The 15,455-nt window shown below is 43.3% G+C and overlaps 1 protein-coding gene across 6 annotated transcripts in view; it reads left to right on the top strand.

The window, feature by feature from the left end:
* The window catches only part of specc1 (sperm antigen with calponin homology and coiled-coil domains 1), a 127,219-nt gene that overhangs the window by 33,271 nt on the left and 78,493 nt on the right, over positions 1–15,455 (top strand). The window contains exon 1 of one of the 6 annotated variants that reach the window (XM_018755469.2): positions 7,636–7,878. The exons of the other annotated variants lie outside the window; for them this stretch is intronic. Coding sequence (XP_018610985.2) covers positions 7,839–7,878 — 40 coding nt within the window. The 5' untranslated portion in view covers positions 7,636–7,838. Of the gene's footprint in view, positions 1–7,635; positions 7,879–15,455 lie in introns of those variants that run through there. 6 annotated transcript variants of the gene reach the window in all.

The raw sequence follows: 15,455 nt of genomic DNA, 5'->3' as shown, positions 1-15,455 counted from the left end.
ATTAGTATTTGCAGATATGTGGAACAAGAATTGTTGGGGTTCACAAAAGAAGCAGCATGATTGCTTGGTTATGTCTATCTTTCTGTACTGTGTGCTTTTGTTATTTCAAGTCTATGATGAGAAATGTGCCCACGTTTGTTTTTTCACCTTAATCATTGTGCCTTTTCGACGTTCCACTGATGTGTTAGGGCTTTAGAAAGATTTGGAATTTGCAATTCTTTTGTGCAGCTTGTCTCAATACATTTCCAACCTCAAAATCATACTTGGCACTTGCCTAAATTTTTGCACCATAGTTCAAAGTACAGAGCTGATTCCCCAAGTGGGTTACTTACAACAATCAGAAAATATAGAATAAGTGGCATCTAAAGGTTAATCATCTTGCTAAGCTAAAGGTATTTCATAAAGTTGATAACATGTTGTGTACTGTCTTTGTGCAGTTTGTACTAAATACCATATCTGCATGCTAGTGAAAGGTGTGAAGTGTGTGTAAATGTGTACATGGAAGCCTATTTCTTTTATGTTTCATCACTGCTATTAACCCCTCTGCAGCAGAGTGAACTGATGCAAACAGTCTCTGTGTGGTGTACATCTCTATGTACTCATGGGCATTTTCCTGAGTTGGGACCTCAGATAAGCTGCTTTTCGCCGCCCCAGGCTGACACACTCAGTGGTGGAAGCAAGTGCTTTTCTTTAATGTGTGTTTATTTATCATGCTTCCTTTCCTTTCAGGCTGGTTTTAAGAAGTGCAATTATTAGTCCACGTGCATCTGTGTGACCTTCCAGACCATTGGCAACTGTGGAGTCGAGAGAACAGGATTTACATTTTGCATATCGATTTCTCTGGTTAATACACACTAGACTCCTTTGAGGTCAATAATAATAATATAATATAATAATAGTGGGGGGTGCGGTGGCGCAGTGGGTTGGACCGCAGTCCTCCTCTCCGGTGGGTCTGGGGTTCGAGTCCCGCTGGGGGTGCCTTGCGACGGACTGGCGTCCCGTCCTGGGTGTGTCCCCTCCCCCTCCGGCCTTACGCCCTGTGTTGCCGGGTAGGCTCCGGTTCCCCGTGACCCCGTATGGGACAAGCGGTTCTGAAAATGTGTGTGTGTGTATAATAATAGTAATGCATATATGAATAAAAATAATTGATCTCTTATTTATGTTGAAACTGTAGTATCAATGAACATTTTATCAGTTTTACTATTTATGCCGCATTTCCTCTATCTTCTACCTCCATAGTTGGATTGACCGGTTCATCATGCTTAGGGTATTCCATGTCAAAGTATGGGATTATAAGGGACATCGTTCTGTAAGGGGGGTGATTAATGCAGTCTAGTTGCCTCTTTCAACTTTGTTAGACACCTGCCAGTTGCCACCAGAAGAAGGGACCCCTTAGCTGAACTCTCATACAGTATTTAACATCTTTGACTGTAATTAAAACAGTTTGTTATGGAAGTGACTCAATTAGTGTTAAAATCGGAAGACTGTCGAACTGTGTAACTCTTTCAATGACAAAGAGGTACATTCTGTAAACCAAGCCTTATTGATTTTAATTTGCCCACTGGGACAGCTGGTAGTGTAGTGGTTAGAGCTACTGCCTTTGAGCCCCAAGGTTGCAGGTTTGATCTCTGGCTCAAGTACCCTTGAGGAAGGTACTTACATTCAATTGCTATAGTAAAATTACCCAGCTGTGTAAATGATTATAAGCATGTAATAATTGTGACCTTAACATTTAAAGAAAAGCATCAGGTAAATGTAGTCTTTATTCATATCACTTTGGACACAGTCTCTTAGAATTAAGCTGCTAATTAACAATTTAGAAAAATTTTTCACAGCCACAAACTAAATTTAATTGTCCGTTCTTTATGCATAAGAAATTTTGACAGGGTCAGAACAGGACACATTTTGCTTTATTGCTCCTATGTAACATTTATCAGAATTATAAAGCCTTTATCTTTACCACATTACCATCTGTTCAAGGATTTCTGAAATTAAGGTACATTCAAAGATGACTGTGAGGGTATGGACAATGGATGGAGGCAGCGGTGGAGAACTGAAGTAGTTGGTCCAAAAAGATTTATTTTTCTTTACTTAAAAGATGTTCTTCAAAACACATTAACCCCAACCAAATATAAAAACAAACATTAAATTACAGAAGAACATAAGGCCTATAAACCATGGGCTTAACCCCTTGCACCAACAGCAATACACAACTTTCCTATTTGCTGTGTGAGTACCTGTCTGCCTGAGTCTGCATAAGCTTGCATCAATTGCCCCCCCCCCACTAGTGACCTAATTCAAGCTTATGTAGCAGTAACTCTGCCCTTCTGGCTACACGATACAGCATCAAATATTCCAAAACGCATTTCTCCCAAAAATAACATCCAACATAAATAAAAAACATACAAGCCATACAAAACATTTTTCTACTATAACTATCCCTATATTACAACTTATAAAAACATTTATCCCATTACACAGTAAAACACCCCTGCCAAGTTGGTTGTGCCCCAGGACTCCCACCTAGAAATACCCCAAATGGTTCACTCCATCTGGTTTGCAATACAAGCTACCCAGCAGAACAAAATGCCAAATAGCTGAATGGTACGCAAAAAGATTATAGAAACGGTTTCTGAAAACTGCAGTAAATGTGTTTACTTTTAACAACCAACTGCATGTATTTGTCATACTTTAATAAAAGAAATGTTAATAGTTAATGACAAACAGATAGATACCGGTAGGCCTTTCCCAGCACCCAATCTAGTTCAAACGAAAAATGTTAAGTGGAATACTGAACCAAAATAAGCAGTATAGCAGCACAAGGTAAAATGCATGTGAACAGGCAACAAGAGCAACAAGGTTCAGCACTTCACTGATGGTATTTTGCTGGCATCTTACTGATTCCTTGCTACCAATATGCCTGTCACAGCTCAGTATGTGACAATGACTTGGTTAAATATGCATGAAATATGAAGTGACTTACAGGTAGCTATGTGTAATTGAGGCACAGGTGTGTGTAGAGCTCTAAAAGAGTACACATACAATGGGAGAGGCCGAAGGAGTGCCAATGACCTATGTGGTGCTAACTGAAATATTAGCTGTGTAAAGGCATCTCCTATTTCCACACCTGTGTTCATTCATTCATAGAAAAAGGGGAGCATTCAGAGCAGAGCCACAATGATTCTGGAGTATGTGACAGTATTTAGGCTAATTACTCATGTAATGGGCAAGTCTTTTGTGCTTAAGTTCCTTGCAACACCTGTAATTGAGGATTTGCATATTTAGAGAAGGTATCACAGTTCAGAATGGTGTGTTTGCCTTGGGGTCTTTGAACATGTGAGCAAGAATATTTAATTGATATTATAGTGCTAGCCATGCCTCAACTTTGAATATTGATCCTGCTTTGACTATTGCATTCATTCAATACCACTGTTTGTCAGTGCATTAATCTTTGAAGTGACTCAGTTTTTAACTTTTTAAAATTTTCTAATTTGAAATTAAATCTGTAAGTACATTGTGAAGGATAAGATTTAGGATTAGGATGATACTTTATTCATTCCTGCAGGGAAATTCAGACAAACAGCAACTAAAGATGATATGTAACAATGAGATGCAAAATCATACCCAACAAAATAACAAATAACCAAATTAACATTAACAAGGTATCATTACAGTAGTTCCATGCTTCACTGCATTGAGAATTTAACAGGCCTTTGACTTTGTACATTGTGTTCAAAAATAACAAGGAGCAGAAATTATTCTACTACAAGATCAATTTAAGTTCATTCCAATTGTCCCTTCCTTTTTATGATGCTTCACAGTTTTGGTGTATTTCCTTCCTTTGATCTTTTTGTAAGGTACAGTTTTTTTTTTTGTTGTTATGTATTTTTCTGCATGTATTTTTTCTTTTAGTGTGAATATTTCCCTCTAACAGGGGCATGGTGGCACAGTGAGTTTGGCCAAGTCCTGCCCTCTGCTGGGTCTAGTGGGTTTGAATCCTGCTTGGGATGCCTTGTGACAGACCGGCATCCTGTCCTGGGTGTGTCCCCTCCCTCTCTAGCCTTGCATCCTGTGTTGCCAGATTAGGCTCTGGCTTGCTGCAACCCTGCTCGGGATAAGTGGCTTCAACCTGTGTCTGTGTGTGTTTCTCTCTAGTTTTGCTGATACTGGTTTTACTAATGAGGATGAATAAGACATACCATGCCACATGTATATGTGGGTTGAAGGTTTTAAGAGTTAAGTGGTATAAATTTCTGTGAATGCTGTGAATAAGGGACAGCTAGTAGTGTAGTGGTTAGCACTGTTGCCTTTGGACTCAAAGGTTACCTGTTTGATCCTCACCTCCAGCTGTAGTACACCTGAGTAAAGTACTCAAATGGATTGTAGGTAGACTAACATTGTAAGTTGCTTTGGAGAAAAGCATCATCTAAATGTATTTCCTTTATTTGAAAGTTGTATTTATCTCCTCTCATTGGGAGAGATGAGTGTTGTATCACATGGGGCCCGATTGAGCAAAACATCATTGCTGTAAATCCAATGCATGGCCTTTATTATATGACTTCAAATTAATCTAATGCATTAGAGTCCTTTCCCAGTGACTAAGAGACATATGCAGTCATGCTTTGTGGAGAATCATGAGTTTATTGGAGTGTTTTTCTGTTACTAAGATGGAGTTTCCATTAATCTCTTTTATGGGAATCCCAAATTATGTATGTCTGGTAATTGAACATTAATTTCTTAATTCCTTTTTCACAGTTTTTTCTATTTTTTGGTGCAATGGTTTGTTTCTTTGTTTTTGTTCGCCACATGACTCTCTGAAAGCCAGAAAGTTAATTGGTTCCAAACTTTACTATATGGACCCAACTTCCTTGTCGCCAAGAGTAAAAAGTGAACTCCAGTGTCGTGAGGGGTTCTCTTAAACTAGCTCTAGATCTATCTTCATTTGTTCTGAGGGTATAAATTAAGACTGTTTTCTTCAGAGACTGCCCAGCTTTCCCTCATGGCTATTATTGCCTGATGACCTTCCTCATGAGTAAGACATGTATAAAGGCAGTGAGGGTGATTTCACTGCCATTGAGAAACTGTTCTATGATGGAAAAAATCTCTACAAAAGTTATTAGTGTAGTACAGTTTTGTTTGAAAGTTTGTGGTGGTTTTTCAGTAGTACTGTGTGAGAATTATGTTTGAGGTCTATAGTGCCCATTTAAGTTTTAAAGAAAGCTACTGTACGCCTGTGGGTAAGTACAGTCATCAAGCATGTGATTTATTCAGAGCTTCATTAATATTTTAATGGAACTTTCACCAAGAAGATTCTGAGTGGTCCAAAAATTGTTACAACAAGGCTGTGTCATTTAAGACTAAAATACATTTATAAACCTAATTGGAGATTGTCCATCCAAAAGTTGTTGCAGTGCACTTATTTCCAATGCATTCACTAATTCATTAATTCCAATGTGTTTCGCTATATGGCATAAATATACTACTTGTCTAAACTCTCTAGGGTTCCTTTTTGTACCATTATTTAAGTGAGACTGTATGGATTTTAAAGGTTCATTTTGTGTCAGCGATGCAATTTAGGGGGGCGCGGTGGCACGGTGGCACAGTGGCGCAGTGGGTTGGATTGGGTCCTGCTCTCCGGTGGGTCGGGGGTTCGAGTCCTGCTTGGGGTGCCTTGCGGCGGACTGGCGTCCCATCCTGGGTGTGTCCCCTCCCCCTCCAGCCTTACGCCTTGTGTTGCTGGGTAGGCTCTGGTTCTCTGCGACCCTGTATGGGACAAGCGGTTCTGAAAATGTGTGTGTGTGTGTGTGTGTGTGTGATGCAATTTAGTGAAAAGAGCTGCACTTAATAAGCTCTGTGACAATTTGTTCATAGCCATTCATCTTTTTTGATCCACATAAGATACTGTAAAATAACTGGTCAGAGGCTGAATTATTAATTATGGCTGAATGTTAAGAGCAGTTACCATTGTAGTGTTTTATATGTTTATGTTTGGTGGGGCTGCAAAGAGTATAAAAACCTTGGGAGTCATATCTTTTCTCGCTGCTTCATTCCTGGTTTTTACTATATCAGTGCACCCTCATCATAGAGCATGTGGTCACTCCAAATACATATGCATCAGTTGGGTGGCTGTACTGAGAATTGTGCAATAAGATATACGATTAACACCAGCAGGAAAATTCACAATGTGCAATGGATCTATCACTACAATTTTGCCAAACAGATTTTTTTCAGATGTAATAGCTTGATGAAAATTAAATTAATTGTTGAAAAAAATCACATTTTTAAACTACTTATTGTGTCATCTTTCTGATGTGTCTCAGGCAGGACAAAAGAGTATGGCGCAAGTGAGAATAAGGTCCAAAGCCTTTATTGAGGTCGTATCTTTGTCAAGGGCTCACTTTCTGGCTACTCTGATTTGGGATTACAAGGGGAGGGTTATCACAGCAGCTGGAAATGTGCTCAGACACCAGGAGGTCATGATGTGTGGCTACCCCATCCCTCTCAAGATGCCATACTTCAGAGATGCGTGCTTTCGTTGCACTCCTCCATTTTTAAAGAAATCACCCTATACTCCACCATCACTTTCCACACTGTTTAAGTCACCAAGCCTTGCCAGCCTTCATTACTTCCACTTGATAACACTGCACACAGTAGTGATGGTGTCATCATTCTGCCATTAATAAGTGATCATACACTTCCACCATCTTATTATGCATGAAGCTCTCAAAGATGCAGACAGTTTAGTGTGTTCCCTGCTCTCACGTCTCAGATTACTTCTAGCCAAACTGAAGAGGCAATGACAAGCTCCCTGCAGATTTTGCACATTTTGATGGAGAGCAGTGGCACTCTTGTGAGACAGAGGAGGCATTTAAAATGGATTAGTTGTTTGTTTGCTGAGGGAGGTTCTGCCATGATAAACTCAATCAGGGAAAGGACTGACTGTCAGCTAGATGAACATTCACAACATAGTCATCTGCATTAGAACATTTCATTTCAAAAGCCTCACACACCCTAACTGGTTTAGAAGCATGGTGCCCCAGTACAAGATGCAGCTGAGAGGGAGGGCATTTCCAAGATGAAGGTGACACATCTGTTCAGTTCAAACTACATTTTTTCATGATTTTGACAATCAATGTTTCAGAAGCATGCATAGTAGATGAGGGTGGAAAATAGCTTATGGCTGTAAGCAGTGTAAAGAATGGTACAGTCTGAACCTGTCCCCTCCCTACACACCCTTATCTACACACTGTTAAAGAAAAATTGTTTTAGTGGATTTGGAGTACAGTACCTATGACAGGTCCATTTGCTCTGCAAGCCTGCTGAAGGTGCAAAGATGAGGACACAGGAGTTCCCATGAAGAGAGGGGAAAAAAAGGCTGCTTCTGTGGCCAGGCTTACCAAGAAGACAAATAGAGCCCCCTCCTATGCTTCCTCCTGCTCTATCCATCTGTCAGCCCACTCTCTTCTGCTCTCTGCCAGTACTGGGCTTTTCCCTCCCTTCTGGCAAAAGTTTGCAGAGTTGCCTGCAGAACAGTACTGACACGGCATTCCCTGTGTGGCTCCGTACAAGCCACACCCCCCCCCACTTCTCATCATAGTGCATCACAGCTCATGAAGCCCAAACAGCTGCTGTCAGCCTGGAGGAGTGGCTCACTGGGCCTGCCTTGGGTGTGCTAGCGCTGCAACTGTGCGTCTGGAGTAGGACTACAGACAGTGTCTCCCTGCACTGTGCTCCCCTGGGTTTGCTCCTTAACTCACCGTGGACACCGGCTACCCTGCGGATACAGTTGATGGATTGATCACTTTACAAGTGAGAGTCTACAGAGGCAAACTGGAGACATGGGAAACCACATTGGCAGGCTGGAAGACATGGAACAAGGTCTGCTCTTCTGTCACTGTTCATGCACAGCAGTCTTTTCACTGGCATTATGAGTATTTGGTTCTGTATTTCCCGATCTTTGTATCTATATTCTGTTTTAATCAGTTTTATGTATGGAGAGGGACCTGTTCCTACTCAATGGATTAACTTGAGGATATAATTGGTTATAAATGGATTTTTTTTACTAAAAACATTATCAGTTCTATGATTAAATTAAAGTCAAGACATTCTGGTCATTTGAAGACAAGGACCACCAGTTCTATAATCAACATCCCATGAAGGCAGATATTTAATAAAAAGGAGGGATTTAGTTTTAGATTATTACAGACTTCATTTCAAAGGGAGCCCAGTGCCTTCATCTGTTTTCTTTTTGAGGAAGATGACAGATAACTGGCAAGTTTGTACATAGTTGTGTCAGGGCTTGAAAAGATATGATTTATCACATGTTTATTGTCTATATTCACTGCTCATCTGACCTTCCTTTTCAAGTGTTCTTCAATTTTACACCTTTTAAATGCCTTTGATCTGTATATCTTGGACGGAGGCTCCGTGGAGGGCATCAGTCAGCTGTGTATTTTCAGTTTGTGTGGCTGTATCAGAGTGCAGAGCTGCGTTTGTGCTCTGGGTGCTTCCTCTCAGTTGTGGAGAGTGCCAAGCTTCATAGAACTAACAGAGGAGGGCAGGAAACCACCATTCCACTGGACACTGTTACCAACTCTGGGTGTTAAGCACTGTCATTCGGACCCACGGTGTGGTGATTGAGATAAAGCAGGCTTTCACTCCAGCTGGGAAAAGAAACATAGGCTTTGTGTGATTGTCTTCACACCAGTTGAAACATTCATCTTTTTAATGGCTGCCGTCTTGGTATGACACTTTACAAAACCTGCTGCTGCTCTTCAAATTAATGGATACTTAAATTAATGGATACTATTTTTAGTTTCTAACGCAATGCTTTTATTTTACTTGCAATTTTCGTTCGTTTTGTGTTGCTCTCTTTGTTTTAGCAGCTACTACTGGTTGCAAAACATTGGACTTCATAAAATTTATCATCCAGTAATCTCGAAAAATAAGTAAAGAATAATTTCAGTGCAAATAATTTCCATACTTTTTGTTTTGGGGAGTTGTTGATTTAGCTCAGGAGTGTGTCAGCTTACACTAAAGTATCACGTTACTTGCATAATAATGTATTGTTGATTTCTAAATTGCTGAAAGAAATCTACAGGTTTCACCCCAGTTATGCAAAAACGTCCAGCTAAACTGACTTTTTCGTTTACAAAGGAAGGGCTTTTGGAATCATAGAGGATTGAACATTGGCATCTGCATGCCAGCTGTCATCTTTAATTTACTGACTCTTAAATGTTTACAGAATATTCAGCAGTGTGGGCAGCCTTCATTCATTTTACTTGTGTGACATAAATAAAATGTTTCTTATTCCATATAAAATATTCATCTGAACCTCTGAACTCATCTGGCTGTAAGTTTAATGGTGATTTCATGGCAGTTGACTCTGAAATGGGCTTACTGTTCCTCATCCAATCCCTGTGGTATGAAGATATGTCAGGGGCTCTGGCATGACACACACAGTTGAGCAAGTCATTCAAAGATGTCGGGGGGAAGCAGTCGCTCGATTACCCTCTATCAGACCTGAGATGTTTTAAAACCAGACATGTTCTGATGAAAAATCTGATAATAAACTTGCAGTTACATTTTAGGCTTTGGCTTTGTCAACAGATATTCATTTTGTATTCCGAAATATCGCACAGATGCACAGACAATGCGACAGGAAATCTGTATTAGCTACACTGGGGATGTTCTACATGTTCTGCTTGTTTTTTTTCTCTATTGCACCCTGTGTGCTTTGTGTGCTGGTATTTAAAATTCACAGGGACAGGTCATTCAGGCTAGGCCAAGTGCTGCTGCCAGCATTCAGTCAGCCTCCAAAGGCCTCTGGCTTCACTGAACAAATTCCCCATTCTATCCTCCTGGTGCTGTCACACTCAGTTTCACTGTGAAGGTTTTGTTTTTTTAAGTCTGGGATCCAGCATCCTGAGGGCGTGCCCACAGGAAACCATCTGCCTTTTGTTGTTGGTGGAGGTGAATCCCTTTCCTAATCTACAAATGTGCGAATGCTTGACAGTTACACAGGTTACCATGGTGGTGTTTTTCTTAGGAGAGCCCAGATCAGTTACAACATACGTGCCAGGACCCCCTCAGTGTTGATGGTCAAAATAATGATCACATCGAACTGATTGTTGGTGGACTGCTTTTAACTCAACAGGCACTCAGATCTTTTCAGTGAAGTATGATTTGTCAGTACTATTTTAGTTCCCCTGGTGAAATACAGCTCAATCTGGCATATGTACTTTTTGTTTACCTTTGTTTACCTTTAAAAAAAATGTAGGAAAGGTGATCAGGAATTGTCTATCCTGACTTTTATGCACCTACTTGTGTGATGAACATCAGTGCATATAGTAGAAAGAAACAAACTAAGTTTACTTATGAATCACAAGTCTGCAACTATGTCTCTCCTTCTCCTAATTTAATGCACAAATTGTATTTCTCTGAGATGTACGTCGTTTTAGAGAAAGCGTCTGCTGAATTAATAAATATAAATGTAAATGCATATGTGATGGCTTGTTGGGAGAAAGGGGTTGAACATGGGAGGGGGCAGTTCCCGACATGTGGTGAGATGCTTCCTTCTTGACATGGAAAAACAAAAAAGAGCTCGGCCTGTTTGCACTGATAAAAAGTAGTGGAAATGTGCTGGTTGCTGATTTTCAATTTAACTGCAGTGTCTTGGGGGTCTATAATAGCAGAAAGCTGCCAGAATAATGGAGACAAAAGAGATAATGTGGTTGCAGGAGATAACAATAGCAGTGCAAATCACTGTAACAACACTGTTATTTTTCTAAAATTCTGACCCAGACTCACACTGGTGAACATTGAAGCCTGAGCTAATTTCAGGAAAATATCTTTTTTTTAAACTAAGAAGAATTAGAGCCCTTTTGGAAAGAAACCTGTAACTTTCTGTCATACTAATGTTTTTTTTTTTTTTTTTTTTTTTTTTTTTACTATGTTCAAAGTGTATATTTGGACAATTTTTTCCTCTTGATTTACACATTCAATTGTCTGTGCTTTCAGCTGTAGCTATGAAGAAGTGTGATGAAAGAACTTTGCGCTTGCATGAACATGGCAACTTTCTAGACAAACCCAGGGTCTCAGTGCCACTCAAATGTGTGTCATGTTGCTTGGAGAACTGTGTAAGGACTCTGCTTGCCAAGGGTGGTGCAGTCATATAGTGTGTACCACAAAATGGTACATGGTACCTTTGCAAACTTGCACTCATGGAACCATGAGGATATTGTAGATTTCTAGGAAAAGGCATGAGATCAGCTGTAATTAGAATTAGAGCACATGAACCTCAGAACATGTGTGGTGTCTAAGGGAAGAGCAGTCTTCACTGGTTTCTTTCTATCCTTTGTCTTACAGTCATATATTTTCTGACCCAGTCACAGGGCACTTTGCTATCCATTGGTTGCTGTACAGTGAAGTTGTAGTTGCTTCTAGTGCCTGGGCTGTGATTTCTAAGTATTAGTTGTTTCTTTTCCTTGGCCTCTTCTGAACATGACAACCCCCTGTGGTTGACTTTCTCACCCAGGCCTGCACTCTCACAGTAAGGAATAATGTTTTACCTGTGATCATATTCAAAGCTTTTACACATCACTTATGTCTTCTCCAAGAACTATAGTTGTCATTGTGTGCATGTTTCCTAGTCTTAACATAGATGAATAGTATTCATCTGCGCAATGATGTGAACCTTGCTGTAGCAAAAAAGCAGAGTTCTGCCTGGTAAATTATTCCTGATATAGTACTTGTCACGCAGAACTGAGGAAACCGGGACAGCTGGACCCAAGTGCTGGACCCAAGGGATCAGGCGAGTTCTCATCGGGGACAGGTGAAGGGTCGGTCGATCGGCGGTCGAGTTAGAGCAAGGATCCATGGACGTGGTCAGGGGACGAAGCGAAGGGTCGATAACCAGAGAACGGAGACAGGAAACAAGGGTTGTGGGAGAGCAAGGGCATCACGAAGGAAGGTATTTGTCTCAAATGAGATTCTGTGAATGTATGGGAGCTGTGGAGGATCTTTTAAAGGAGAGTGGTCAGTTAGGTGCTAGACTGATGTCAGGTGCTTGAGTGGTGTCGGGTGCAGGCGTGGACGTGACAGTACCCCCCTCCCTACAAGCGTCTCCAGCTGCCCTGTGATGCCTGGAAGGGGGGCGGCCTCTGGGACAGGGCGCTAGCTTATCAGGATGGTCTCTATGGAAATCAGCAATGAGGGACGGATTGAAGATGTTGCGAGCCAGTACCCTGTTGCGTTCCTCAGGACCATACCCCTCCCAGTCCACAAGGTAGTACAGCCCCCCACGCTGGCGCTTGGTGTCCAGGAGAGCGCGAACGGTGTAGGCCACTTCCCCATCTACGTCCACTGGAGGGGGTGTTGGCTCACCCTGGGTGGCTTGGAGCAAGGAGGTACTGTAGGGCTTGAGAAGTGAGACATGAAACGTGGGGTTGATGCACAAGTGAGGAGGCAACTGTAACGGGTAGGTGACTGGGATGATCCGACGAAGGATCTTGTATGGACCTATAAACCGGGGGCTGAGTTTCTTGGAGGGTAATTTCAGGCGGATGTCTCTGGTGGATAGCCTAACCCATTGCCCAGGCTGAAAAAAAACAAGGTGCGGTGGTGTCAGTCTGCTTGCTCTTTGTACCAGATTCCGCTTTGTTGGAGGTGATCTCTCACAGCTCGCCAGGTCATCTCGCTCTTCAGGAACCATGAGTCCATAGCAGGGACCTCTGAGGAAGCGGGGTGCCAGGGGAACAAGGGAGGCTGGTAACCAAGGATGCACTGGAAAGGGGACAGGCCTGTGGAGGAATGGGACAAGGAGTTATTGGTGTATTCAGCTCATGGCAGGAAATGCAACCATTGGTCTTGGTCTCTTCCACAGTAACTCCTCAAAAGCAACCAAGGTCTTGGTTCAGTCGCTCCACTTGTCCATTAGCCTGAGGATGGTATCTGGACGTGAGGCTCACAGACACTCCAAGCCTCTCTCAAAATGCCTTCCATACCCTGAACGTGAACTGTGGACCCCGGTTGGAGACAATGTCCTCGGGTAACCCAACTATCCGGAAAACATTCTGGAAAAGAAGCTCAGCCGTGGCCAGGGCAGTGGGGAGTCGGGGCAAAGGGAGCAGACGACAGGACCTAGAGAACCAATCTAACACCATCAGAATTACTGTATTACCTTCTGAAGATGGTAGGTCCATCAGAAAGTCCACTGCTACATGAGACCACGGCCTGGTAGGAACAGGAAGGGGCTCCAACAGCCCTTGAGATTTCTGGTTCGGGGTCCTAGATTGGGCACATACCACGCAAGCCTCCACAAATTCCTGTACGTTCTCCTGAAGAGAGGGACACTAGTATTTCTTTTCGAGGAGGGCCAGGATCTGTCGACACCCCTGGGTAGCTTGCGGCCGGGGTGTCATGCGTCCAATAGAGCAGCTGGAGCCTCATCTGGGGAGGGACATACTCCTTGCCTTCGGGGGTGTTAGCTGGATCGGGTTCCTCCGTTCAGGCCTTCTGGAGGTCCTGCGTGAACTGCCAACAAATGGGGGCCACGAAGCAGGTGCTGGGCAGGATGGGCTCAGGTGTGTCTGGGGTAGGGTCCTTGTCGTACAGCTGGGACAGGGCGTCTGCCTTGGTATTCTTGGAACCGGCGCGGTAAGAGACGGTGAGCCTAAATCTGGTTAAAAAAAAAAAGAGAAAAAAGGGCCCAACGGGCTTCTCGAGGATTGAGCCTACGGGCGGCTTTAAGGTACTCCAAATTTCTGTGGTCCATAAGGACTAAAAACAGGTGAGCAGCCCCCTTCAACCAGTGTCTCCACTCCTTCAGCACCAGTTTGATTGCTAACAGTTCCTTGTTACCAACGTCATAATTTTGTTCATCAGGTGAGTTTACAGGAGAAGTACGCACACGGGTACAGCTTAGCTGGGGTTCCCTGCCTCTGTGACACAACCGCCCCGACCCCCACAGTTGAGGCGTCTACCTCGGCCACAAAAAGGTAGCGGCGGATCAGGATGCTTAAGAATCGGTGTGGTTGTAAGCCGCTGCTTGAGATTCTGGAAACCCTCACAGGCCTCGTTCGACCAGGAGAGCTGGGATTGTTTACCCTTGAGTAGAGAGGTAAGGGGTGCCGCGAGGCTACTGAATCCACGAATGATCTGGCGGTAAAAGTTCACAAACCTCAAAAAGCATTGTAGGGCCTTCACAGTGGTCGGATGGGGCAAATCCAGCACAGCCTGGACCTTAGCCGGATCCATTGCCACACCATCAGGACCAAGGCTGAAACCTAAGAAAGAGACCTGCTCCTGGTGAAACAGACATTTTTCCTCCTTGACAAAGAGGCCATTATCTAGAAGGCGAAAGAGCATTGCCTCATGTGGATTACGTGCTTGGCCATCGAAGGCGAGAACCCCAAGGATATTGTCTAAATACACGAGGACGCATTTATTCACCAAATCACCCAGCATGTGATTAACGAAAGCTTGGAACACAGAGGGGGCATTGGCTAATCCGAACATCATAACCAGGTACTCCTAGTGCCCTAGGGCGGTGCTGAATGCAATTTTCCACTCATCCCCCTCTCTTATCCGGATGAGGTTATACGCACTGCGGAGGTCCAATTTGGTAAAGACCCCTGCGCAGTGTACCTGTTCGAGTGCAGCTGTGATCAAAGGCAGGGGATGTGGGTATTTAATAGTGATCTCATTGAGACCTCTGTAATCAATGCAGGGGCGGAGGCCACCATCCTTTTTTCCCACAAAGAGAAACCCGGCGAAGGCTGGTGAGGTGGACGGCCTAATAATACCTAGGGATAGGGCCTCGGTCACGTATTCCTCCATGGCCTTCTGTTTGGGTAGGGACAGCGGGTAAACTCGGCCCTTTGGAGGGATGGTTCTGGGCAGGAGGTCGATGGCACAGTCCCATGGGCAGTGTTGAGGTAAGGCAGATGCATGCAATTTACTAAAGACTTCAGCGAGATCTGCATACTCCTCTGTCACCGACAGAGGCTGCATGGAGTCAGGGCTTTCAATCGACGTGGCTCTACAGAGCAAGGTAAGGCAAGAAGCGCATCGCACTCCCAACAATATCAGTTCCCCAGAACTCCACAAGAATACCGGATCGTGCACGGCCAGCCAAGAGTAGCCCAAAATCATTGGGGAGTCAGGAGATCTAATAAGAAAAAACGAGATGGTCTCCCTATGACATGCCCCTGTCTGGAGGCCGATCTTCACCGTTTGGGTATCCACCACTCCTGGCCCTAGTGGTTGCATATCGAGTGCTTTCACCCGTAACGTGACTGCACAGTGGCGTGTGGGAATGCTGTGTGCCTCTGCAAAAGCGGCATCCATGAAACTGCTAGCTGCTCCTGAATTTACAAATGCATGCGTAACCAACTGGCACGACTCCCTACCCCATGTTAGGACTATGGGAACGGTGAGCTGAGGGACTACCTACA

Source organism: Scleropages formosus, chromosome 4 (genome assembly GCF_900964775.1).
Source record: "Scleropages formosus chromosome 4, fSclFor1.1, whole genome shotgun sequence".
NCBI classification, from domain to species: domain Eukaryota; kingdom Metazoa; phylum Chordata; class Actinopteri; order Osteoglossiformes; family Osteoglossidae; genus Scleropages; species Scleropages formosus.
This window is presented reverse-complemented; position numbering and strand designations above follow the sequence as displayed.